A 25,587-nucleotide genomic window follows, 5' to 3' on the forward strand; every position below is an offset into this window, starting at 1 on the left:
TTTAGTGCCGATTCCTGAAATGCAATGGCTGAGGCCTCTACAGGACAGAAGCCCCAGGCCACCGAGCATGGCAGCATCTCTGATGCGATGGCCAGATGCCCAGGCCTGACCTCGCAGGTGTGCACACCGGGCCACCAGCAAGGTGGGGGGATGCCTGCAGACTAAATGGGGGCACCACAGACACCAGGAGGGACCCACAAAAGCCAGAAATCAGGCAGTGAGAAAAGTGAGTTTCAATAGCATGAAAACGTGATGGGAGTGAAACCATCACAACGCAGCCAGGGGGGAGGCTCAACTTAGAAGCCAAGATACCAGACACACAAAGGCTGGCACAGCAGCGGCCTGGACAGGCCACAAGCAGCCATAAAGGCAATGAACCCTCTCCCAACACGCCGCACAGCAATTCCACCACGCCCCAGACCCGGGAAGAAAGACGTCCGGCTCCGGTGATGAGATCCCATCAGGATCTTCACCGATGCCCAACAACCTCCAGAGAGGGCCATTCAACGGGGGAGGCCAGATCCACAGCCCCAGGAGGGACGCTGGGAAGGGGACTGGCCCACTGAAGACAAAGATTCACTGTCACCCCTGCAACCCTCGCAGCACCCCAGCCTGAGCCCAGAGCCAGCAGGCAACCACACACCCAGGCTGGCACGCGGTGGGCAGAGTGGCAGTTAGGAACCACCCTGCAGGGCTGGGGCCACACTTCAGGGGAGAGTGTGGGCAGCTGGGAGCTTATGGAGAAAGTGACATCTACACAGAGAACTGAACTACAGGGAGGGGCCGCCAGGCGAGGAGCCACGCAGGCCGGGGTGAAGGCACCCGCCATGAGAGCTGGGGGATGAGGCCTGGCGTGCCTGGAGAGGCGTGGGGGACACAGCCACACCTGGGCCCTGAGGCCACTGTGGCCAGGCCCGTCCTGCTGGCTGCCTTTTCCCTGAAAAGCCACAGAGTTTTCAACAAGGGAGATGCAGCTGATTTGCATTTCGAGACTCCCTCTGGCAGCTCTGTCAAGACTGGACCAGAACCGAGGTCGACTGTGGAAATAACCCACTGAGAAATGACGAGAAACCCGACCAGGAGAGAAGCCGAAGGGAGACCAAATCATGGGAAACAAACCAATAACGATCAAGAGTCGTTGGACCGATGCCTTGGCACCCTCTACGCAGGAGCCACTGGACGAAGGTGCCGGAAACTGGAAGGAGACAAATGTGATCTCCCGGGGGGGAGAAAAATTACCCACAAAGCGTAAATCACACCGAACGGTGCTTGCAACTTTTCCATAAATCTAAGATTATTCTAAAATAAGTTTATTTTTTAAAAAATCAAATAAGGTAGGATGATTTAAACTACTCCTTTTATATCTGCATTTTCTCAGTTTTCTATAGTTGGTACGAGTTGACTTTTCAAGGAGAAAAAAAAACTGTATCCAAAAAATATATCCAATCTGGGCCAGTCACGGTGGCTCACACCTGTAATCCCAGAATTTTGGCAGGCCGAGGCAGGAGGATCACTTCAGTCCAGGAGTTCAAGACCAGTCTGGGCAATGTGGCAAAACCCCAGCTCTACTAAAAAATACAAAAAAATGAACCAGGCTGGTGGTATGCGCCTGTAGTTCCAGCCACTTGGAAGGCTGAGGCAGGAGGACTGCTCGAGCCCAGGAGGTCAAGGCTGCAGTAAGTCACAATAGTATCATTGCACTCCAGCCTGGGTAACAGAGCAAGACCCTGTCCCCACTAAAGAAAAAAGAAAGTAAAAAAGGAAAAAGAAAAGTAAGAGCTATACAAAGAAATCAAGGGTACCCAAAACTATGAATACATGGGTCAATATAACATACAAAAAAGCTAATGTGCTGCACTGCTGATGTCAAGTAGAAAAACAATGGCAAACATTCTCCACTTATTGTGATCTCACCATGTCTTATATAAAACAAACGATGGTTAATGCTTTTCTGAATAAACACTGAGGTGTGAAAAAATTCCGTGAGTTAAAAAAATAAAGATTAGAATAAAATGAAAACACACATAAGTAAATCAGATCACATCTCCCCTTCATTTCCATCTTGATGAGAAAACACTCCCTACGGATATGGCTTAAACCAAGGGGTCCAGTCCGTGGCCTGTTAGGAAATGGGCCACACAGCAGGAGGTGAGCAGCGGGTGAGCGAGCATCACTGTCAGGTCAGCGGCAGCATTAAATTCTCATAGGCGTGTGATGCCTGCTGTGAACTGTGCATGGGGGGGATCTGGGTGGGACGCTCCTTGGGAGAATCTAGTGTCTGACGATCTGAGGTGGAACAGTCTCATCCCAAAACCATCTCCCCGATCCCATCTGTGGAAAAATTCATCTTCCATGAAACTGGTACGTGGTGCCAACAAAACTGGGAACCCCTAGCCCAAATGGTCCCAAATTTGCTGGGCCCCATCTCCTCCTTCCTGGCCTCAGTCCCCCATGACCCCATCGCACCCACCCACCCGCCCCCCTCCGGCCGCTGTCCCTCACACTCCAGCCTCCCTCTGGTTTCAGGGCCTCCGCACTACCGCTCTGTCTCCGTCCCAGCCTGCACAGGGGCTGCTGTCACCTCACTCACAACCACGCTTCTTCACGTCGCCTTCTCAGAGAAGCTGCCGAAAACAGTCACCACCTCCACCCCTTCTTCCTCTGCCTTATTTTCCTTACATGACCTGGAATCATGGTGGCATGATTTTCTTACTTGATGTGTCGCCTTCACTAGAATGTAAGCTCCAATACAGGCAGCAAATGTGTCACGACTGTAGCCAATGAGTGAGGAGAAACCTGCAAAGAGTTCTTGTTTTCATATGCTTTTTCTAAAGTCATACGGCACCCCCTACCCTTCCTTCCTTGACCTGGCAGATGTGATGGCGGGAGCTGTGGCAACCACCTAGTGATCATGAGGAAAAGGCCAAGAGCCTTGAGAGACCAGGCCCCAACACTGTAAAAGGCTCCACACCAGAGCTCTCCACGGCCCCCCTCACCGCAGCTCTCCACGGCCACACATCACACTCTCCATGGCTAGGCTTCTCCTTGTGTGGGAACAGGAAAGTTGGGCTTGTTTCAAGTCTACGTTCTGAGGAATTCCTGTTTTTCTTCAGCCCGCAGTAGTCTGAGCTGATCTACTGCTGTATCCCCAGCATCTAGAATAATAGGGCCTGACACCCACAAGTTCTCAGCAAATATGTGTTGAACAAAAGATCTAATTATATGAATCATGCGATGATAACGAGATAGAAATTCAGAAAGAGAACTCTAGGATTAATGAGAGCCTGTATCAAGGGGTTTCCTAGAGGAGGTGCTGAGAGAGGAGGGACAGTGTTGTAGTTTTCTGGGTGGAGAAGAGGAGGAGAGACTAAGGCAGGCAGGCGCGCATAGGCAAAGGCACTGGCGCTGGAAGAAGCACAGAGCGTTATGGAACAGAAGGTGGCGGTCATGTCACCAGGAGGGAGAGGACCTGGCTTTGAGATGAGGCTGCCTCAGCAGCTCCTGGAGCAGTGAGGGCCAAGTCCTGGGACGCAAGTCAGAGAAACAAGGGAGAACACGGATTCCAGGCGTGTCAAGGGCAGGGACAGGGAGAGGCGTCTGGGAGGCTGCAGCCAGCACCACCAGCGACAGGGAGACGATGTGTGTGCAAGCTCTCTCCGGGCAAATCACAGAATCTGCTCTGGCTACAAGTGTGCTGTGAAAAGATGAAAAGAAAAAAAGCCAACCACCTACTACACCCAAGCACAAGGTTCACAGCTGCATAAAACAGGGCCTGTCCTAGAAACAGGAATTCCTGGCCCTTCTTCCCTCAAGCCGCCCACTGGAACCTCAGGGAACACACTGGGGCAGAGAGGCCCTCGGCGTCCCATCGAAGCAAAGCAGGCAGCCCCAGTGTCCCGTCTAACTCAAACACGCCGGCTTCGATTCTGCAAAACGGAACAATGATGTGGAAGACCCAAATGTTCTGGACTTCCAGAATTTGAACTGTCGGTCCTAAGGGGGCTCCAACACCCGTAACACGGCATGTGTACATAAGGGGACAGCCATGTTGCTGAGAGGACCACAATCTAAGGGGCGACCAGACAGGCAGGCGTCAGTGGACTCAGTGGTGTCTGCCTCTCAGGCTTGCACAGGGACGACAACACAGCCCACGTTTAGGACACCCAAGCAATTCAACAGTGGAGCTTCCTAATGTCCCCCTTTCCCACTCCCGCGAAGCACAAGCCCATGGCCCCACAGCCTGGCAGTGCCCCCGGCACCACCATGGCATCCACCTAAACCACATGAGTGGCTGACGGTAATTGGTGGCAGAAAAAAATTGATTTTTCATGGCTATTTGGAGACCTCTGGAAAAATGAAATGAATTTCATTTCATCTCCCTTTTAACATGAATGGCGTTTAAATAACAATGTTCTGAATTAAGCAGTTGGCGCCAGAGGCCAGTTCCTGCCATATTAAAAGGAAGAGACCCAGACACAGCAACTATCTTCTTTCACCCCTACTGGTAGTTGTTTTCCAGGCCTGCTGCACATGTCTAAAAACTGTCCTTCCAGGATCATCTTTGCAGCTCTGTGTCTTTCCCTATTAACCATCTCCCCTGCACAGAAACAGACTAGCCGGGCGTGGAGACGTGCACCTGCAGTCCCACCTATCCAGAGGCAGAGGTGGAAGAATCGCCTGAGTCCTGGAGTTCCAGACCAGCCTGGGCAACATAGTGAGACCACACCTCAAAAACATAAAAACAAAGAGGCTAAAAGGGAGAAATCACCTGCCTCCTTGTAAGCAGTTTACAAACAAGGTAGCCCAGGTCCTCTGTGGCCTGGGCTTTGGGTCTGTGTGAAGTGGGAGATTGGCTGACCTGAGGGAGGAACAGGACCGTGCCTGACTGCCTCACAATCTCCCACAAAGACACTGCAAGATGAAAACTAGCTTTGCAATCTCCCTTCTGAACAAGGACTAAGGGGCATTGGGGAAGTCCCTCTCATCCTTAGGACTCGTGCTCAGCCCACCTCAAAATCAGGCATGAGATAGTTTTTTAATTAAAAAAAAAAAAAAAAAGCATGTGTCAAAACCCTAGAAGAGAGAAAATACTTCATCCCTATCACCTAATCATAAACCTGGCCACGGGAGGGTGGGAGAAGGAGGTGGTGTGGCTGACGCTCACCAAGTATAAAGGGCCCACGGCTCAGAGACCCCACCCGTGGTCCCTGCTGTAACCAGGGGCCTCCCCGCGGATTCAGCTGAGTCATATCCAACACAAGACAGTCAAGTGTGGCTCAGTTCATTCTGCTCTCACAACCAAAAGGGGCTCTGTTACATTGAAATGGTTTCACCAAACAAAACTGGAGCTGCCACCTGGGATGTCCAACTGAGAAGGGATCCAAACAGCATTCCCAAATGCCACCCCAAAGCCTCCTGGTGGGGTCCTAATGGGAACCCTGGAAAGAGGGAAACACCCTTGTTTGTGGCTAAACTTCTGTGAACCTGGCTACACACACGCAGAAACCGAGGGGGAGATTCTGCATTAGAATTACATAACCAGGCCTGCAAATTAAAAGAAGGTTTCTATCTGAAGCCACATTCCAAAATATTGCTCATGTCTTGGCTTACACACAGACTTCCAGGGTCTGGGTCCTGGAACAGGAGGTGTGCCGGGTTTTATTACTGTCATCGGAGCCGGCCCCGCATGGCAGAGCACCTTTTTGATTAATGATGCTTTGGTTGTAAAGAATACTCTAACAACGAGAGCCCTGGGGAATTAGGGATGGTCGAAGGAGGAGCCCTGGCAGCAGCGTTCCAGAAGCACCCCAGGCACGCGCGTCTTATTAAAGGGTTCGGTATAGTCATCTAAATAGCACACGACGTGTGGCACATTATCAAACCAACGTGAAGATGCCTACACATCAGATCCCAGAAGCAGACGGACATCTAAGGAAATCTGTTCACTGGTCTTTAAATCACCCATTTCGAGATATAAACTGGCACTTGTCTATGTTTAAAAATCATACTTAACATAAAATCTGGTTTTCTTTTCCGAAATCTTCCTTTTGGTACATATATGGAACTAAATATGAGTAATGCAGGAAGATAAACGCTATTCTGAAGCTCATGCACTGCTCTGAATCTGTGCAATCAGGCAGGAAATCAGTCAGCAAGCAGTTAACAAAACTGCTGTGTGTGTGTGAAAGAAACAGATCACACCTAGAGAAAAGGGCAGAAAACAGAAATGTGTACAGTTTTAACAAATTGCTCAAAAACTCCCTGGAACTTCAAGCACTTTGGAATAATGTTTCCAGATGATAACTGCCACTCCCATATCCATTCCCACAGTTTAGCTAACCCAACTCTAGCTCTAACTGACAACTGGTTTGTGATACCGGAACATTGTCAAGATGAGCCTATAAAAGTCTTTTTGGAAGCTTCTTAGTAACTATTACCTGTTTCTTTAAGATGTTTCATAAAAGTCTTTCCCACTTGCCATGTCACTGCAGACCAAAGGAAAATCTATATGAAGAGCTTCCATGACATGAATGTCCCAGTGTCAGGGGGTGTGTAAACCTGAGTACACTCAGGTGTATGTGTACGGTGCACAGCAGAGCTGGGAGATGTGGCCACAGGCTAACCACTGTGCATCCTCTAGCTAACTGTGTAGAGAAAAACATTTCAATGCTAAAATACAGATAAAATGAAAAATTACAAGTATTTTTCTGTTTTTTGTTTGTTTTTTGTGGGTTTTTTTGGCAAGTCTGCAGGGGCCTGAGCATGCCAGAGGTGCCAATCGTCCTTGAGGGCAGGAAGTAGTGCAGCCAGCTTAGGCCTTAAACCCTGGAACTTCCCTGTGCCAGAGCCAGGAGGCGGAGTGGGCAGCCAGTCTTTTGGTTTCACAAGGTCACTGGCTACTCTGCCTTCACGACACTCCCAGGTCATTAAGACACAGTAGGTACCAGTGTACCTTCTCACACAGACCTTGTCTTCAACACAGGTCACAGTGGACACTTGGACATCAAGAGATGCTTCCGCTACCTCCAAGGCACCTGGCAGTGTCTGAGTGGGCACTTCCAAGAGGCTGGGAGCCCGCCAGTCTCTAGGAGGGTAATGAAACCCACCATGGGAACCTGACCCTAACTCCAGGACGCCTGGCTTCTGACAAGCGCGTTTTGGACTCACACAATCTCGTGAATCCAGCCAGGGTTCTGCCTGGTCAGAAATACCATGGCACCCTCTGCTCAGAACACGAGGCCACCTCCGCTCTCTCTATGGAGCTGGCACGACTGTGGCTGTTCCTTTAAAATCAAATGGTGCTCCCCAGCCTCTAGACAACGGGAACGCATTAGAAGAGAAGAGCTCTGACAGTTCCCAAATCCTGGGAAACGGATTCCCAGGTGAAAGCAAGACGGATTCCATGGTGGAGGGAACCCCAAGTCTTGTGTGAACCGGGCAGCTGTGCCCGTCCACAACAGCAGCCCGGCCCTCCCGGCAGCATGGGCTTTGATATCCGCCTACGAATCTCTTCAAGCTGACCCCAGGCGCAAGACATCCAAGACCTCAGCACAGTCTCGTACCCGACTGAATCACATCCCGCTTCAGCCTTCGTCAAGCACGATTCCTTTAGTTTACTATGAAAAAGACAATGAGAAAACACCATGTTTTCCCTCATTGTTAATCAGCCCTGCTAGAACTTCCTACGCTAACATCCGTGCTAATGCCAACTGCCTTGCAGAAGGGACAGACGCTGCCCCAGCCATGTGGCCTGGCCAGGATGGTGCTCACCCCACAGGGCTCTGGCCCGGGTCTCCCGCCTGTGCCCGCTGAGGCCCCCACCAGGTCGCACGTCTCACCCCGCCAGCAGCACACTCCTCACAACCTGAGAATTTTCTGGCACTTCAGGAAGCAACTAAGTGCTGTGCTGCACAGTGACAGTCTGTCATGAGGAGTAAAGAGGTGGCAGGCTGGTGTTCAAAATGAAATGTCACTTCTTAAAACTGTTACGGCTTGGGAAGCTTCAGCTTAAATATGTCATGGCAGAAAATAACCTCATTCTTTACAGCCTCTAAAGTTGGGTGAAGTTTTCACTGACTTCTTAGAGAATAAGTAACATGTGCGAACACAAGAAGATCTGACGGAAACATCAACTTTCTCAATTAGGCACGGCAGCCAAAGCCACTGATTCCTGCCCTGAGCAGGTGCCGGGGGGCTCTCTGTGGCCACTGAGGAGCAGCCTGGACAGTCCCATCCAGGGGCTGAGGGGAAGCTCCTCTTTCTCCTCGTCCAGACATCGACATGGGATTATACCCCTCCCCGCCAAGGAAGGACCTTGTACTAGCAAAGTACCAAGTGCTTGTTTGCAATGAAGCCATGGGAAGAAAGCCACGGTTAATAAAATTTTCCACCTGTGTTGGGATGGAATTTGTACATTCAGAATGTGTGGTTTTTGTGTCATGTTACCCACTTAATGATATAACCAGTCAACACCGGGATTCACCATAACACGTGTCTCCAGGTTCAACAACCAAACCCTTGTGCACACAGATCTACGGACAGAGAGCACTGTGGGATGAGGGCTCCAGGACAGGCACCCACCCCAGCCTCAGGGCAATCTCCGGGAACCATCCAGGAGTCACACACCCACGCGGGAAGGGAATAGCAGCTTTCTGCGAAGTCTACAGGCACTTCCGGCCACCTGAGGCAAAGGCATTACCTGTGTCCAGGGGCCCAAGGCACTAAGCCCCTCCTCTCCCAGCCTGTGACCCCTGCAGGGCCCCCACGCCCGTCCCAGGCATTCCTTGGTGCATTCTACAAATGGTAAGACGCACCCTGCCAAGATCTGAGTAAAACTAGGGAGGAGTTACTTCCGGTGACCTCCAACCCCCGCCAGACTCAGCAGCATTCTGATGGCTTATCTCCCATCCATCCTTTCCCAGGCTTCCCAAAGCAAGGAATTCTTCTCCATTACGTTCCATGGTTCTGTGCACATTAAGTCCCAGCAGCTCAGTTCAGCACACAGGGCCCTTTGCTGCCTGCTTGGTGCAAACCACTGGTCAGTCCATCTCCCACCGACCCTGCGTGCGCTGCACCGGCATGCCTCCCTCTGCACACGTGGGCCTTGGTGTGCAAACGCCAGAGGGATGTTCTCATGGCAGGCAGCCTGCATGTCCTCCTGGAGCTGCGACTCCTGCACCATGCTGGCACTAGCACTGGGGAGGCTGCACAGGCCTCAGCTGCGGCCCCCTGGACAGCAAGGTGCAGCCTCGGCCTTGTGGGACCTGCCCTGGGCCGGGGATGGGCAGCACATGATGGTTGAGCCAACACCGTGGGTGGACGTAGACCCTCTGACCTCAGCAGCTAAAGGGTCCCTGCAGCAGCTCTGGCCACATCTCCCCAGGGTACCAGGCGGAAACACCCTCCCTGAGGGTCTGGAGGACAGCCCGGACTCCTGCTGGACCAAGGTGGGTCTCTCAGCAGCTGCTCTTGGATGCAGTTTGAATCTGGCCCCAGCTGTGAGCCAGACTGCCGGAGGCTCCCTCTCTGAGGCTACCCGTGGGTGACTTCCTTTCTTACATGAGGTCACTGAAGTCCCTTCCATCCAGTCATCAGGAAGAATCTTCACGCTGCAGGTCTCTGAACTGCAGAGCTGTGAGGCCAGTGACTCCCACCAAGAGGCTGGGCAGGGGCCTCGCTCCCTGCATCCAGAGCTTCCCTGAACTCGCCCTGCATGCAGTCATCCCGGGCAACAGGACGGGCAATGGGAGACACACGGACTGAAATCCCCTGTGCCCGGCCTGGTGTGACCTCCTCACTTCCCCAAAAAGGAAACTGAGGGAAAAGGGGCACTTGGAGCTGGCGAAGTCACTCTGATGATGTGTGGGGCCTGAGCTCTGAGCGGGACCAGCTCTCCATCCCCACCCGCGATCAGAACTGGCCCTGAAACTGCTTCCAGGAGGGCCATGCCCACTCAGGCTGGGCACCTGGGCATCTGACAGGAATCCGGGGACAGCAGGTGGCAGGGCAAGCCTGTGCGCCATAAGGGCTCTGTACGCGCACCACAGGGGCTCTGTACGCGCACCTTAGGGGTTCTGCACCCACACCATAGGGGCCCTGTACGCGCACCATAAGGGTTCTGTACTTACACCATATGGGCTCCGTACACGCACTGTAGGGGTTCTGTACCCGCACCGTAGGGGCTCTGTACACACACCACATGGGCTCTGCACCCTTACCGTAGGGGCTCTGTAGGCGCACCTTAGGGGTTCTGTATCCACACAGCAGGGGCTCCACACCTGCACCGTTGGGGCTTTGTACATGCACCGTAGGGGCTCTGGACGTGCACCGTAGGAGTAGACAAGGAGATGGAAGGAGATGCTTTAGGACACATGCACACAGTGGGACACTCTGGTTTCGGCAGCCTCAGTCGAGTGTCACGGTAGCAGCCCCGCCCATCCTGAGTCCTGTCTGCAGCAGCTCTGACAGCAGGGTGAGGTAGTGTGATAGTGGCTGTACACCACAGAGCCAAAAATATTTCCGACCTGGCCCATTTCAGGACACATTTGCCATCCTGATCTGAAGGATCCTGAGAGCATCTGTTTTGTCTGATCCCATCTTTTTCTGCCCACTGATGAACAGGTCATGAGCTCACGTAGATAAACTAGACACTTGCCGCACCGTCTGTGGCACTATAACTTCAACAGTGATGCTGTCGCAAACGTTTTCTGGAATTTTCTTTATTCTTTTCCTTTTTTGGTAGAGACAGGGTCTTGCTACGTTGCCCAGGCTGAATTCAAACTTCCGGCCTCACACAAACCTCCCGCAGCACTGAGATTACAGCTGTGAGCCACTGTGCCTGGCTGTGGTGCAGAGGGACCGGCTATCCCCTAATGCAAAAAAGCCACCAGCCACCAGTCAACACCCACAAGCATTAAGCCTGCGCACCACTGAGAACCAAGAGAAGTAAGTCCTTCTTACCCTTAGCAAAGACTAAGTTTCACGAAATTTCTGTAGGAAAGAATTCTTGGGTGAGACACGTGGGATGATTTACGACTCAGTATCCCGAATGGAAGAGCCTGGTGTTCCAGACACGCTCCGGCGGCGGTGGACAAGTGGGCCTTGATGGCACCAGGCTCCATAAAGGTCTGGTGCTCCTGGAGGGACAGACTCCATCTCACGGCAAGGCTACGCAGCAGAGGAAGTGCGCCCTGCTTCCAAATGATTAACCTGAAGCTCTAGTCCACAAGGCAGGAAATTTTATGTTCTAAATTAGTTACATTATACCCAAAACCTATCAGCAGCTTGATAACTCGAACATATAATTCTATACCTTTTACTCTTTAAACAATAATTCAGTCTAATCCTGCAGCTGAAGCCAAGATTTCCAGGCCGAAAGTGCACTTTCCATTTGATTAAACACTAATAAATGCAAGAATAAAATACCAGTCTTTTGTCTTACAGTAAATTCTTCAAAAACCATATACTCTAACAATTAATTATTTCTCTGGAGAAAGGGACAGGCCTTTCCCCTCAAAGACAGCTTAGGAGTCTCCAAGTCTTAACTATGACAGTTAAAACATAATTTATAGTAGTCCAGGGCTTACAGAAAAATGACATCATAGTCGAGGTTCTTTGATTCTTGAAATGACCTGTCACTAGTCAGAGCTCTGGGAGGAGTGCCCCAGACAATCACCACCAGGCCCAAAAGAGTCGGGGCAAGTCCCCCTTCCTGCGGAGACACACCCCACACACTGAGCTACTATGATACAAAGAGCAAGATATATATGTATACAGCTGACGCTCGGACAGTGCAGGGATCGGGCTGTCGATGCCGCACACCGTCAAAAATCCACATAAACTTTTGACTCCCCCAAAACTTAACTGCTAATAGCCTACTGTTGAATGGAAGTCTTAATGATAACATAAACATTCAACTAACACATATTGCGTATGTTATGTATATTATACACTGTATTCTTACAATAAAATAAGCTAGAAAAAGTTATTAAGACAATACTAAGGAAGTGAAAATCTATTTACTATTCATTACGTGGAAGTGGATCATCATGAAGGTCTTCATCACCTCCATGGAGAGTAGGCTGCAGGGGGGGAGGGGAGGAGAAGTGGGGGAGGGGAGGAGAAGTGGGGGAGGGGAGAAGGGGGGAGGAGAGGGGGAGGGGGGGGGGGAAGGGGAGGGGGGGAGAAAGGGGTAGGGGAGCAGCGGGAGGGATGGTCTTGCTGTCTCTGCAGTGGCTCAGGTAGAAAAACATCTAAGTTTAAGTGGATCCACACAGTTCAGACCTGTCTTGTCCAAGGGCCAACTGTGTGTGTATGTATGTATGTGTACACACATCATTTAGAATTTTCTCATGTTTAAGATTTATAAAATTTTTTCACATATTTCATCAATTAAGGAAGTAAACCAAGTGAAATGCTGCCGAAGGAAGGTGGCAAATTTCACAGAGTAGAAAATTTTGTTTTCTATCATTATAAACAGAGCATCCGGCCAGGACACCAATGCCGGACACCCTGTGATACGCTTCCTGATGTGGAGCCCACGCGAGGGTGATCCCCAGGGCGACCACCCCATGCCCTCCCACGGGACAATGGAGACAGCACTCCCTCCCCAGAGATGCCCGCCGCTGCGAGCCCACAGAGGTGCAAAATATCTCCGAATAAGGCAGGCGGGCCCAAGCCACACATCTGCTAAAGCATTCGTGTATTCTCACTGCGGGTGACAAAGACACAACCCACCATGGTAGGGAACTGGGGGCAAACTTCTGCGGGAAACCCAAAGGAAAATACTCATTCATTCCATTAGCAGTCCCAGGCTGTGGTGCCGCAGTTACATTCGGGAATATGCTTCCCCATGAGGTCACAGTGCGGGTTTGGAGTCGGTGTGGAGACGGGAAGCTGGTCTGGGCCTCAGTCCATCCTGAGCAAACAGGGCCCCAGACTTCTTCCTCCTCTGCAACAGGAACAGGACAGAGGCGAGTGCCCTTGTTCACGGCCACCCCACCCTCGGGAAGCACTGTGTGACACACGGCCTCACGAGACGGGAGAGCCCTAGCACGGGTGCCATGCCCACGTGTGAGGCAGTGACACCCGTCCTCCCGTGAACAGTAAAGCAGACTGGCGATCCAGCACTGGGCAGCCAAAAGGTAAACTGAGGTAGAGAAAGTTGCCAGAGCCATCAAACGAGACCCGAGCACATGATGTGGCAACTGAGGACACAGGAGGGGGACAGTGCGGGGAGGCCACAGAACAGAGGTGAGGCAGGGCAGGGAGGGGACAGAAAAAGATTCATGACATGCTCTCGGGAGCCTGTGCTGGGCTGCGTGTTTCCTCATAACACCCACCCATCCCATTACTAGAAATGAGCTAAGGGGGCCCATGCCCTCTGGCCAAAGCTGACCACAGGACCTGTGAGGACCATTCAGAAGTCTGCCCCTCGCTGTCCAGGAGCCATGGGCGGAGCACAGGAAAGCCCCAAGCTGAGCTCCAGCTACAAGCTCGCCTCCCATCCTAAGGTGTCCCTAAGGACTTCTACCCTCTGCGCTCACACGGCCAGTCTTACCTGGAGAAGCTGGAGTGGGAGGGATGGATGTGTGGACGGCTGACCGCTGGACACCAGTTTGTTTCCACTGGAGCCCCACCACCAACCACACTCAGGGTAGAACTGTCGACACTGCTAACCCCAATATTCTATAAGAGCTGGTATTTACATTTCGATGTTGCACAAATTCTCAAAGTCTCCACTTTGATGGCGGATTTCCATTTCTGCTATGAGTGCACATAACATTAGCGACCCATAAGCTAACAGTAAAAACCCGGCTGAGTTTCCAAGGGGAAGGAGATGAGCAGGTGCCAAGAACACCGCTCCTTCCATCTCATTAGAAGCAAGAAATACTGGGCTTGAATCTGTAAAATGTTATTGGTGGTCGGGGAAGAAGCTGCTTTCCCAAGCTACTTTGTATTGATTCAGCTTTTTATTAAAATTAAACTGATAAAAGTTTGACGTAGCAGATTTCCATTTAAGAGGAATTCTTTACAGTATTGGGAAAGAGAGGGCAACGTGCTACGCGATTTTGATTCTGCTTCGACAGTAGCTCACCTGGGTCCAGCCAGCGTCTCACCTGTTCATCACACAGCTCTCCCATCTGCTTTCTGGAAGCACCATGCCGGATAAGACGACGTACACAACTGTATCAGTTCACCGCACCCCATGCCACTGTGACATCAGCACGCCTTCCGCCCCACTAACTCTTCCTTGCTCTGCTCAGCCATGCACGTTTCACTGAGGCAGCCACAGCCTCTAGAAAGAATTCCCTATTTGGTAATTTCAATTATGAATGTACTCCTCTATGGCAACACGTTTCTAACGGCAAAGCTGATGTGGGTCGTGATGAGATCTTGCCCACCATACAGACATCAAAGACAGAAAGGGCCTGGGCTATTGGCTGGAACTTCAAATGGAGCAATAAAAATAGCAAGAGGGGCTGGGAAGAGACGAACTTACAATAAAATATTTAAAGAACTAATATAAAGACTGTCATGAGCTCTTCCTTGGACGTTTAAGCTGGGAACCAGCATGGAGTGAGGCTGCTCACACCCAAACCGGCAGACACCACATACAGAGTTCAAGTTCAAAGACTGCGTTTAGATCCTGTTCCCTGGATGATCACCGTCTCATTAATTAAAATAAAATAAAATAAAAAATAAAACAAACCCTTCACAGACAGACTGTTTTGCCCTTTTCCCTTGCTGTAGATTTCATAGTAGTAGGCAGAGACATTCAAATGTGAATTTGAAGACCGTACCTCTGACTGTTAGAGGCTCTCATCAACGTGGGTAACTACTCCTGCTAAGTACACCTGCTTTTACAGTCTACAGGCTCACCCATATGCAGGCCATGCTAGCTTTCTTCCCTTGAGGTCATACCACTTACAGGATGCCTCAAGATGTCAAGGTCACAAACTCTGGCATGGCCACATTCAAAGGTCCACAACCCAGAGCCAGAGCCTGAATCTGCAGGCAGAAACTGCCCCGTGCTCAGCCAGGAGGGGATAAATATCCACGATACACTCTGTAGCTAGGGGATTGGAGCTTTCACTAAAGCACCAACTTTCCCATTAAAGAGCCAGCTGAAACATGTGCTATCAAGCAATGAGACAGGACCCCCACCCCAAGGCCTGTGCACTGTATCTAAGGAGCACTGCCTGTCAACAGGGCCTCACGGAAATCCCCCGAATCTGGGAACACCACAAGTGGAATCCCCAACCCCACACTCCGCCCTGTGCTCACCGTCTCCTGGCTGGACTGTGGGCTCCCCGGGCCGCAGCTGCTGCTCCTGACGGGACCCTGGTGAGTGGGGAAGCAGCAGCCGTGGGCCCCGCCTGCCCCGCACATGTATCCTCTCAGAGCAGACGCCGGGCCACACTGTGCCTGCAGGTGGACCTGCTGCTGGACAGTCAGCACACGTCTCTCAATCCCCTAAACGGTACCCTCCTCCCTGCCCTCGGCCACTGCAGGAAGCTGAGGGGCGGAGAAGGGGCAGACCCCAACCCCTTCTCTCAGGTCCCATCTGTCTGCTGGGTACTGGGTAGAGTCTGATGACCCCCAGTACCTGACACAGCTTCTGGGAACTCTGCATGGGTCCAGCTTCTATCAGTCCTGATGCTGACAGGAAGAGGGGCTCGGCCATCCCTCGGTGGAACATGCTCACTGTGTTAGTCCATCTGAGCTGCCATGACAAAATCCTATAGACTGGGTGGCTTATAAACAACAGACATTTATTTCTCACAGTTGTGGCGGCCAGGAAGTCTACGACCAAGGCGCCAGCAGATTCAGTGCCTGGTGAGGCCCCACTTTCTCGCAGATGGCGCCTTCCTGCTGCATCCTCAATCGTGGAGGGCTCTATCTCTTTGGAGTCTCTTTCATAAGGGCACTAACCTAATCTCTCCCAAAGGCCCCAACTCTTAACACCAACAACTTAGGGGTGAGGTTTCAACATGAATTTTGTGGGAGCACAAACATTCGGACCATAGCACTCACTATACGCAAAAAAAGCAAGAAGGAATCAGACTGAACTAGCAGAAATTTTAGTGGTTTAAATGAAAATATAATGTTTAATACAGAAAACCCATTTTGGCCAAGTTATTTGATTTGAAATACTTATAATATACATGGGGAAAGATATACATAAAATCCACATTTATACATGGAATCTATGTTTCAATAAAAACAAAGACCACAATAAAAATAAATGACACAATGACAAAGTATTGTGCATTGTTCTTCCTTGGAAATAGGAATTATTCCAAAATTATATGTAAACAATACCCAATCTTTGTTCAAATAATTGATATAATTGTATCTCTCTCATATTGATATATTCTCACTACCACAAAGAAGATTTCTGTTGTATATTTCAAACACGAACAAAAATATAAAACTTTCTGAATGTTATTACAAAATTCAGCAGGTACATTTTATCTAAATTACAGCAGAATGAATTCTTCAAACAACATTCACAGATGAAAATCTCACAGATCTGCAGTGTTCATTTCAAAGGTAACTTGAGTTAGAGGAAAAAACATGGTTGTCAAGAATGAAAAAGCTTTCATAATTAACTACCTCTTTAAACTCTAAAAACCTAACCTATTAGCAAGAAAACTCACATTAAGTATCTGTTTTTAAACTTTTTCTTAGAGAAAAGATACTGCCATTTTCTCCATTTCTACGACTACCCGCAGGACTTACTGTGCACTGACTGTAACTAGGGCTCGGCCGTGGAGTTTGGAAGCCTATGTCTGCAATGAAGAAAAGATGCTCAAACATCCTCATGAAGGTCACAGCAAGAGTGTGATAAAACTCACTGCATCATCGCCTTCCCTTGTTTTACAACATCCTTTAGAAAGTCAAGACATTCTAGTTCTCCTTGTTTTCCGATGCTGAACACCAGGGCCAGGATAAAGTGTCAAGAACTGCCTTGGTGGTCCCCCAGGCTCTGAAGAGCCGCCAGGTCACCTTTCCTGCTGCACCCCTGCACTCCCAGGTCTGGCACTGCAGATTCTGGGCCTCCTGCTCAGACACCTGCCAGCAGCCAGGGGTCGCCGGTGGTGGAAAACGACCAGGTGTGTCGGAGGTAATGTCCCAGACACTCCTTTTGTTTAAATGTTAGGAAATGTATTTTTATTGTGGCAAAATATGCACAAAATTTATGTCAACTATTTTGTAAGTGTGTAATTCAGTGGCATTAAATACATTCACAAAGCTATGTAACCATCACCTCTATCTATATCCAAAATTTTCTCATTAACCTCAGCAAAAGCTCTGTTCCCGTTTAACAATAGCTATCCCCACCCCCCAGAACCCACTATTCTACTTGATCTCTGAATCTGCCTGTTCTGGGTGCCTCATGTCCGTGGACCCATACAGTACTTGTCCTTTTGTGACTGGCTTATATCACTCAGCATAATGTCTTTAAACTTCGTCCATGTTGCAGCATGTGCCAGAAATCCTACCCTTTCTAAGGCTGAATAATATTCCATTGCATGGATAGGCCACGTTTAACGTATCCGCTCACTCACAGATAGACGTTTGCGTGCGTTCTCCTTTTGGCCACTGTGAATAATGCTGCTAGGAACACTGGTGTACAAATATCTATTCAAGATCCTGCTTTCAATTTGGGGGGTATGTCCTTAGGGGTAGAATTGCTGGGCCACACAGGAATTCTGTGCTTCACGTTTTCAGGACCCTCCAGAAGTGTCCCACAGTAGCTGCTCCATTTCACATTCCCACCAGCAAAGCACAGGGTTCCAACTTCTCCACGTCCTCACCAACGCTTACCATAAACGTTACCGAATATACGTATATTCAAGACACTGAACGGCACAGACTAGAATTCAACAACTGTTTCACGCTTTGCTGAGCCACAACTCAACTCAGAAACAATTAATAGTAAGAGCTGTTTACTGACATTGATGGTATTTCCTTCATGCCAGGCACTCGCTTTCATCTTCTCTAATCCTTACAAGAGCCCTCCCTGCAAAGGAGACAGAGTCCATTTCTCTGATGATGAGAGACCTGAAGCTCAAAGGCATGAGAACGACCCTTCCAGAGCCCTGGGGTAGGGAAGTCACAGGGAGGAGATGGTCTGACTCTACGGTGTTGAACGCACCTCTGGTGGTGAGATTAGTTGAGATACTAGTTTATTAACTATAGATTTAAATTAACATGTAACAGAATAAATAAAATGAGCATAGCAAACACTTGTTCTCACTGCAATTCCTTAGGAAAAAGTTGAAGCGGGTGTTTAAAAATAAGCTGATATAAAGAAAACAAGAAGCAAGCAATGCTACAGGCAGTCCGCAAACAGGTGAAACTGATCACTGAGGGAATGACAGCTCAGGTCAAGCAAAGCAGGGATGGCTGCCAACACCTCGCTGTCCCTACTCCACCACGTGCGAGGGCAGAATCAGGGCCTGTGTCTTTCTGTGTCCCCCATCTCCAGCATCCTGCATCTGCAGGGCAGACACTTAGCAAATTGAATTCACTGCCCTTTCTCGGCCAGCCACACACCCAGGACTGAGCCCTGAGCCAGGAGGCTTTAAATCCTCGACCTGAAAAGAGGATAGCCAGACTCAGACCCAAGGAAGAGCAGCAGCCAGCCTTGGGGAGAAGGCACCGCGAGACAGCGCCATTCCCTCCACGGCGGCCAGTGCTGGGAGCTTGTGCAAAGCGGATTCCGATACAGCAGGAGTGGGTAGGCCCAGGTGATGCTGCCAGCCCAAACATGACTTTGAATAGGGGGGCTCTAGGCCTGCACAGATAAACTAGTGGGATCTAGGGCTCCTGTTAACCTATTCAGAGCTCTGCCCTTAGTATACACTAGGCCCCTCATCTGATCCCCAAATAGCCCTGGGAAGGTCTCCTCACTATAAAAAACTGATGGCCAGGTGAATATGGCTGTGTTAAACAAAACACACAACCCAGAACCTTGATGCTGGCTTAAAGCAGCTACTTTCGGTCCCATCAGTGCTCTGACCACTAAGAAGCTCACTGTTTAATTCCTGGAGTATTCCAAGATGTTTCCCATTATGAGAAGCACGTGGCTGCGTCTGGTATAGGGGGTTTCCATCACAGGAAGCATGGGGCTGCGTCTGGTATACGGGGTTCCCATCGCAGGAAGCACGTGGCTGCATCTGGTATAGGGCGTTCCTACTGCATGAAGCACGTGCCTGCATCTAATGCCTGCATCTAATATACCAGGTTCCCATCACAGCACGTACATGGCTGTATCTGGCTGTGTCTGGTATATGAGGTTCCCATCATGGGAAGCACGTGCCTGCATCTGGTATACTGGTTTCATTTATCTTCCTGTCCTTATTCTGTATCTAAACCCATCATCTATTTCTTATGAATTGTTATCTTCATGAATATGTACACTTCTATCAACTTCCTAAAATTCTTTCTTGACACATATCTGTTACAGATCAATAAAATTACTAAACTAACTGAAATAACCAGCAAGCCCCTGATGCATGACAGAGCTTTAGATCTGTCAGCCATAATTTTCAACAGAGCCAATATAGTATCCATTCTCATCAATTCCAGCGTTTTTCCCAAGACACGTGGTTCCCATCATATTTGTCATCCACCAAAACCCTTCCTCAACGGCACCTGCAGGCCCTCAACGTGCTCCCACCACCAGGTGTGGCTCTGCAGCGATTCAGTCCCCCCAGCTGTTCTACATCTTCCAGCATTTCGCCCATTCTCACGTGTCAATTCCAGCGTTTTCCCCAAGGGATGTGATTTCCTACAAAACCACATATTTCTCACAACTATGTTATATTTTAGCCTCTACAAAATACCCAACCATATTCTCCAAAGGGTCATCTCTGTGGTGCATCCCATGAATATTTCCTTTCCTTAGATGCCCCCACCTGGCAACTCCTGGTGTCCTGGTACTGGTGTTCTCCCGAGGAGACAGGCAACAGGTCTCGTCAGGCAGAGGACAGCGCCCTGCAGGAAGAACCCGGGCTGCTCCAGGACCCTAGTAGGACACTGTGCATCCTGGCACAGCAACCTCACTATGCTCCCACCCCCAATCTGGCCTTAGGGCCCTCCAACCCTGACCCGAGGATTCTGCCCAGCACTGGGAAACAGCCCCCAGGTGGGTGCCCCAAGCCTCTGCTGCTCTTCCTTTCATTCTGGTGCTGGAGCTGAGAGATGACAATGTACTAGCAGCCCTCACTCTCAGCGCCTCCTCGGGCTCAGCGTCCACCCTGGCCGCGCTTAAGGAGCCCTTCAGCCCGCCACAGCACCGTGGGAGCCCCTCTCTGGGCTGGCTGAGGCTGGGGCCTCCTCCCTCTGCTCTCAGGGAGGTGTGGAGGGAGAGGCGCAGGCGGGAATCGGGGCTGCGCTCGCAGGCCAGTGAGTTTCGACAGGCCCTGCATACACAGCAGCCGGCCGGCACTGCCTGCCCAGGGCAGTGAGGGGCTTAGCACCTGGGCCAGCAGCTGCAAAGGTTGCCTGGGTCCCCCAGCAGTGCCGGCCCGCCGGTGCCGCACTCAATTCTCGCTGGGCCTTAGTTGCTTCCCCCGGTGCAGGGCTCGGGACCTGCAGCCTGCCAGTCTGAGCTCCTCCCCCTGCAGTGGGCTTTCGTGCAGCCTGAGCCTCCCCCACAGGTGCCACCCCCTGCTCCATGGCGCCCAGGCCCATCGACAGCCCAAGTGCTGAGGAGTGCAGGCGTGGCTCAGGACTGGCAGGCAGCTCTGCCTACAGCCCCGGTGCAGGATCCACTGGGTGAAGCCAGCAGGGCTCCTGAACTGGATGGGGACTTGGAGAACTTTTATATCTAGCTGGAGGATCGTAGGTGCACCAATCAGCACTGTGTCTAGCTCAGGGTTTGTGAATACACCAATTGGTACTCTGTATCTAGCTAACCTAGTGGAGACTTGGAGGACTAGCACTCTGTGACTCTGTGTCTAGCTCAAGGATTGTAAATGCACCAATCAGCACTCTTTGTCTAGCTCAAGGTTTGTAAATACACCAATCAGTACTCTGTGTCTAGCTCAAGGTTTATAAATGCACCAATTGGTACTCTGTATCTAGCTAACTCTGTATCTAGCTAACTAGCACTCTCTGACTCTGTGTCTAGCTCAAGGATTATAAAAGCACCAATCAGCTCTCTGTAAAGTGGACCAATCAGCTCTCTGTAAAATGGACCAATCAGCAGGATGTGGGTGGGGTCAGATAAGGGAATAAAAGTAGGCTGCCCCAGCCAGCAGTGGCAACCCACTAGGATCCCCTTCCACACTGTGGAAGCTTTGTTCTTTCGCTCTTTGCAATAAATCTTGCTGCTGTTCACTCTTTGGGTCCATGCTGCCTTTATGAGCTGTAACACTCACCACGAAGGTCTGCAGCTTCACTCCTGAAGCCAGCAAGACCAAACACCCACCAGGAAGAATGAACAACTCCAGATGCGCTGCCTTTAAGAGCTGTAACACTCACCACGAAGGTCTGCAGCTTCACTCCTGACAGCGAGACCACGAACCCACCAGAAGGAAGAAGCTCCAGACACATCTGAACGTCTGAAGGAACAAACTCCAGACGCACCATCTTTAAGAACTGTAACACTCACCACGAGGGTCCGCGGCTTCATTCTTGAAGTCAGTAAGACCAAGAACCCACCAATTCCGGACACAGAGCCACTTGGTGTCATCCAATTCATGGGACTTTTCTCAAAAGCTGGTGGACAGGAGATGCTTTTTAAAACCCAGAAGTTAGATTTAGTTTTAAAAAATTACATATATAGATTTAAATGGACCAAGCAACTCCATATCCCAGAATTCCATGAAAAAGCTAATTTGACAACACTTAGAGAAATAAATTGGCAAAACAGAATTACTCGTCTAAAGTCACCTCTGGTTAAACTGGAAAATACACGTAAACACAGCACGTCTTTCTTAGTCATCCTACACTAGAATTTTAACTCAAGATTTAGGAATTCTATCAATTCTAAACAACTTGGAACTACAAAATAATTACCATTACTGCAAACTATTTTCTACTTGAAAAAAAACCACCTTTTTCTATAGAAAGGGCACAAGGACACAAGGAAATCCAAATGTGCCAGGCTCACATACAGAGAAGGAGCCCAACCACACTAATGCGCAGAGGAACCATGTGCAGGGCCTGGCGTGTGCTGGGCGTGGAAGGTGCAATCAGCCCACACTAACGCACACAGGAAATAGTGTGTGCAGGGCCTGGCATGTGCTGGACGTGGAAGGTGCAATCAGCCCACACTAATGTGCAGAGGAACCATGTGTATGCGCAGGGCCTGACATGTGCTGGGCGTGGAAGGTGCAATCAGCCCACACTAACGCACACAGGAAATCGTGTGTTTGTGCAGGGCCTGGCGTGTGCTAGGCGTGGAAGGTACAATCAGCCCACACTAATGCGCACAGGGAATCATGTGTTTGTGTAGGGCCTGGCGTGTACTGGGCGTGGAAGGTACAATCAGCCCACACTAATGCGCACAGGGAATTGTATGTGCAGGGCGTGGCATGTGCTGGGCGTGGAAGGTACAATCAGCCCACACTAACGCACACAGGGAATCGTGTTTGTGCAGGGCCTGGCATGTACTGGGCGTGGAAGGTACAATCAGTCCACACTAATGCGCACAGGGAATTGTATGTGCAGGGCCTGGTGTGTGTTGGGCGTGGAAGGACAATCAGCCCACGCTAACGCACACAGGAAATCGTATGCACGTGCAGGGCCTGGCGTGTGCTGGGCGTGGAAGGTGCAATCCTGCATGTGGTCTCAAGGGGCGGGACTATTGTGGGCATCCTGTGAATGGTGGCAGTGCTCTATGCAAACGCAATAAAAATAAAACCATCATGAAAGGAAACTTCATCCCACACCTTACAGCAATATAGATTCCAGGCACTTCTGAGTAGCAATAATAAACATCTCATGCAGCTAAAAGGGAAAATTTCAACCCAAAAGGAAAACACACAGAGAACCCTGGTGGAGCCAGGTGACGGCAAGGGCTCTAGGCTTCACCTGGAAATGACGCAACTGCTCCTGAAAGTCACAGCCCAGCAGAAAAGAGCCGCTTCCTTCAAATAACTGCCAAGTTATTTGATCTTACTGAATTTCATTTATTTCTTTCAAATAAGTAATTAGCAATATCCACAAACCTTCGTGACAGAAAATATTACCTTTGCTTTTTTTTTTCAATCAAGTAAGCAACCTGACCTGAGCTGTTTATTTAACAGGGTTTTCCAAATTAACTAAATCTGGCCAGGCCTGGTGGCTCATGTCTGTAATCCCAGTACTTTCGGAGGCCGAGGTGGCCAGATCACCTGAGATCAGGAGCTCAAGACCAGCCTGGCCAACATGGTGAAACCATGTCTCTACTAAAAATACAAAAAATCAGCTGGGCGTGTGGCGGGCACCTATAATCTCAACCACTTGGGAGGCTGAAGCAGGAGAATCACTTGAACCCAGGAGGCAGAGGTTGCAGTGAGCCAAGATCGCACCACTGCACTCCAGCCTGGGCAACAAGAGCAAAACTCCGTCTCAAAAAAATGAAAAAGAAAAAGAAAAATTAAATCTGTTGTATAACAGAGAGGTCAGCACCCACTTACCTTGACGTACTCCACCTTCAACTTCTAAGTGTAAAACCAGTTTTCTCAACTGACAAACACACTGTTTTAGGTGAAGATCAACTTCTTTCTCTTTTTCCAGCCCTACGACTCTTCTCTTCCTCCTTCCCCTACCAACCCCCGGTACACACCACCTTCATCCACACCTTCTAGGACCTGCCACATGTCGCCAGGTATGTGAAAGCTATCTCCATGGCGGCTTCCAGGAGGGCTGAAGGGGTGTGGCCATCAGAACCACCTGCAAGAGGGCTTTTTACTCTGCAACAGGGCTGGCCCTGCCCCGCTGCATCTGTCTACCTATGAGCTAGGATCCATAGGCTGAGAACTGCTACTGGGTTGCACCAGAGGTCCCTAAGAACAAGGGAACCCCGCCCAAGAGAGAAAACTAACTTGGTGCGAGCAGGAAATGGGAGATTCCTCAAAAACAAAAACCGTCACAGAACAAAGGGCGTCACCTCCCTGCAAAGGACTTAGTATCCCATCCAGAATTTAGTGGCTTGGTCCATGTTTTATCTGGGATTCAAACTCTGCAAACCTATGCTAGAATGAGAACAAAAGCTTTCGGCTTGTTTGCTAGCTGCTGAAGTTTAACAGCTAAAACATATTGAAAGCAGATCCATATTTATTTTGGGAGACTGAAAGGTTTCTCCGTCTCACAAGTAACTAACACAATCAAAGCCCTGGCAAACACAGCAGCGCGCGAAGAAATACAGCGTGAGGCTGGACAATAAAAAGTTGCACAGAATCCATTTGTCATTTTGGCCCACTCACCAGAGGCTCTGCGAGCCTGCTTCCCACAGCTCAGCTCATAAATCCCCATCTCAGGCCCACTCTCAGGACGTTCCTCCCCCAGTGTCGGAACTAGGTCTTCCTATGTACTGCAGAGCTCACTTCTGGGCACCCGTCTCCTCTGTGGACAGGCACTGAAAACCAGATCTCCTCCAGCAGGGCCACTGCTCCCCAGGGGACCCTGGCCCTGGCTCCGCAGCCTGCTCTGATGCCGCAGGACGGCTGTGCACCAGGCAGTCTGCACCAAACTGGGAAATGTCTGTGTGCCATCGGACAAGACCGCTGCCGTGTCTCCAGGCCACCCCTGCCCCAGAGGCCTCGTCCTCCATCTACATGCTCCAGAGGGGAGCTTCACATCCGTCTGGAAGCCAAACCCAAGGATGTGGGATAAGTGCAGAGCCTGCAGCACCATGCACGCCACCCTGGAGAGGCTGGCTCCAGCGTCACCTGCCTGACGGCTCACAGACACCCTTCAACACTACACCAGCCCTGTCTCACCTGGTCCTCATGGGAACAGCTTCACTTAGCTCCCCACCATAGCCCGGCAAAGGATCATAACACAGCACTGGAACCCCCTGTCTCACCTGGTCCTCACGGGAACAGTTTCACCTAGCTCTCCACTGTAGCCCGACAAAGGATCATAACACAGCACTGGAACCCCCACTTTAGAGACAGGGAAACTGAGGTTTGGGGATCTTGAGTAACCTGGTCGTGGACACACAGCCCCTAAGTGGCAGAATGAAGACTAGGATCCTATCCAGTATGGGTTCAGGGCCCACAGCCTTGACTGTATTGTGTTGATCTCAAAGAAACCCAGAGAAGATGCCCTGAAGACGACATCCAAATCCAAGGACTAAGAAAAGCTTCACAGGAGGAGAAGCTCAGAAGAATGGTTAGGAGTTCAAAGGAGGTAGATTAAGAAGGTATTTGTGGCCGGGCGTGGTGGCTCAAGCCTGTAATCCCAGCACTTTGGGAGGCCGAGACGGGCGGATCACGAGGTCAGGAGATCGAGACCATCCTGGCTAACACGGTGAAACCCCGTCTCTACTGAAAAATACAAAAAGCTAGCCGGGCGAGGTGGCGGGCGCCTGTAGTTCCAGCTACTCCGGAGGCTGAGGCAGGAGAATGGCGTAAACCCGGG

At 50.4% G+C, this 25,587-nt stretch overlaps 1 protein-coding gene across 9 annotated transcripts in view; it reads right to left on the reverse strand.

Moving 5' to 3' along the window:
* The window catches only part of MGMT (O-6-methylguanine-DNA methyltransferase), a 283,770-nt gene that overhangs the window by 217,816 nt on the left and 40,367 nt on the right, over positions 1-25,587 (reverse strand). For 4 of the 9 annotated variants that reach the window (XM_023224433.3, XM_023224434.3, XM_023224436.2 and 1 more), the window contains one exon: positions 21,629-21,735. The exons of the other annotated variants lie outside the window; for them this stretch is intronic. In XM_023224433.3, coding sequence (XP_023080201.1) covers positions 21,629-21,718 — 90 coding nt within the window. In that variant the 5' untranslated portion in view covers positions 21,719-21,735. Of the gene's footprint in view, positions 1-21,628; positions 21,736-25,587 lie in introns of those variants that run through there. 9 annotated transcript variants of the gene reach the window in all.

This window comes from Piliocolobus tephrosceles, chromosome 9, assembly GCF_002776525.5.
Source record: "Piliocolobus tephrosceles isolate RC106 chromosome 9, ASM277652v3, whole genome shotgun sequence".
In the NCBI taxonomy this organism is placed as follows: Eukaryota; Metazoa; Chordata; class Mammalia; order Primates; family Cercopithecidae; genus Piliocolobus; species Piliocolobus tephrosceles.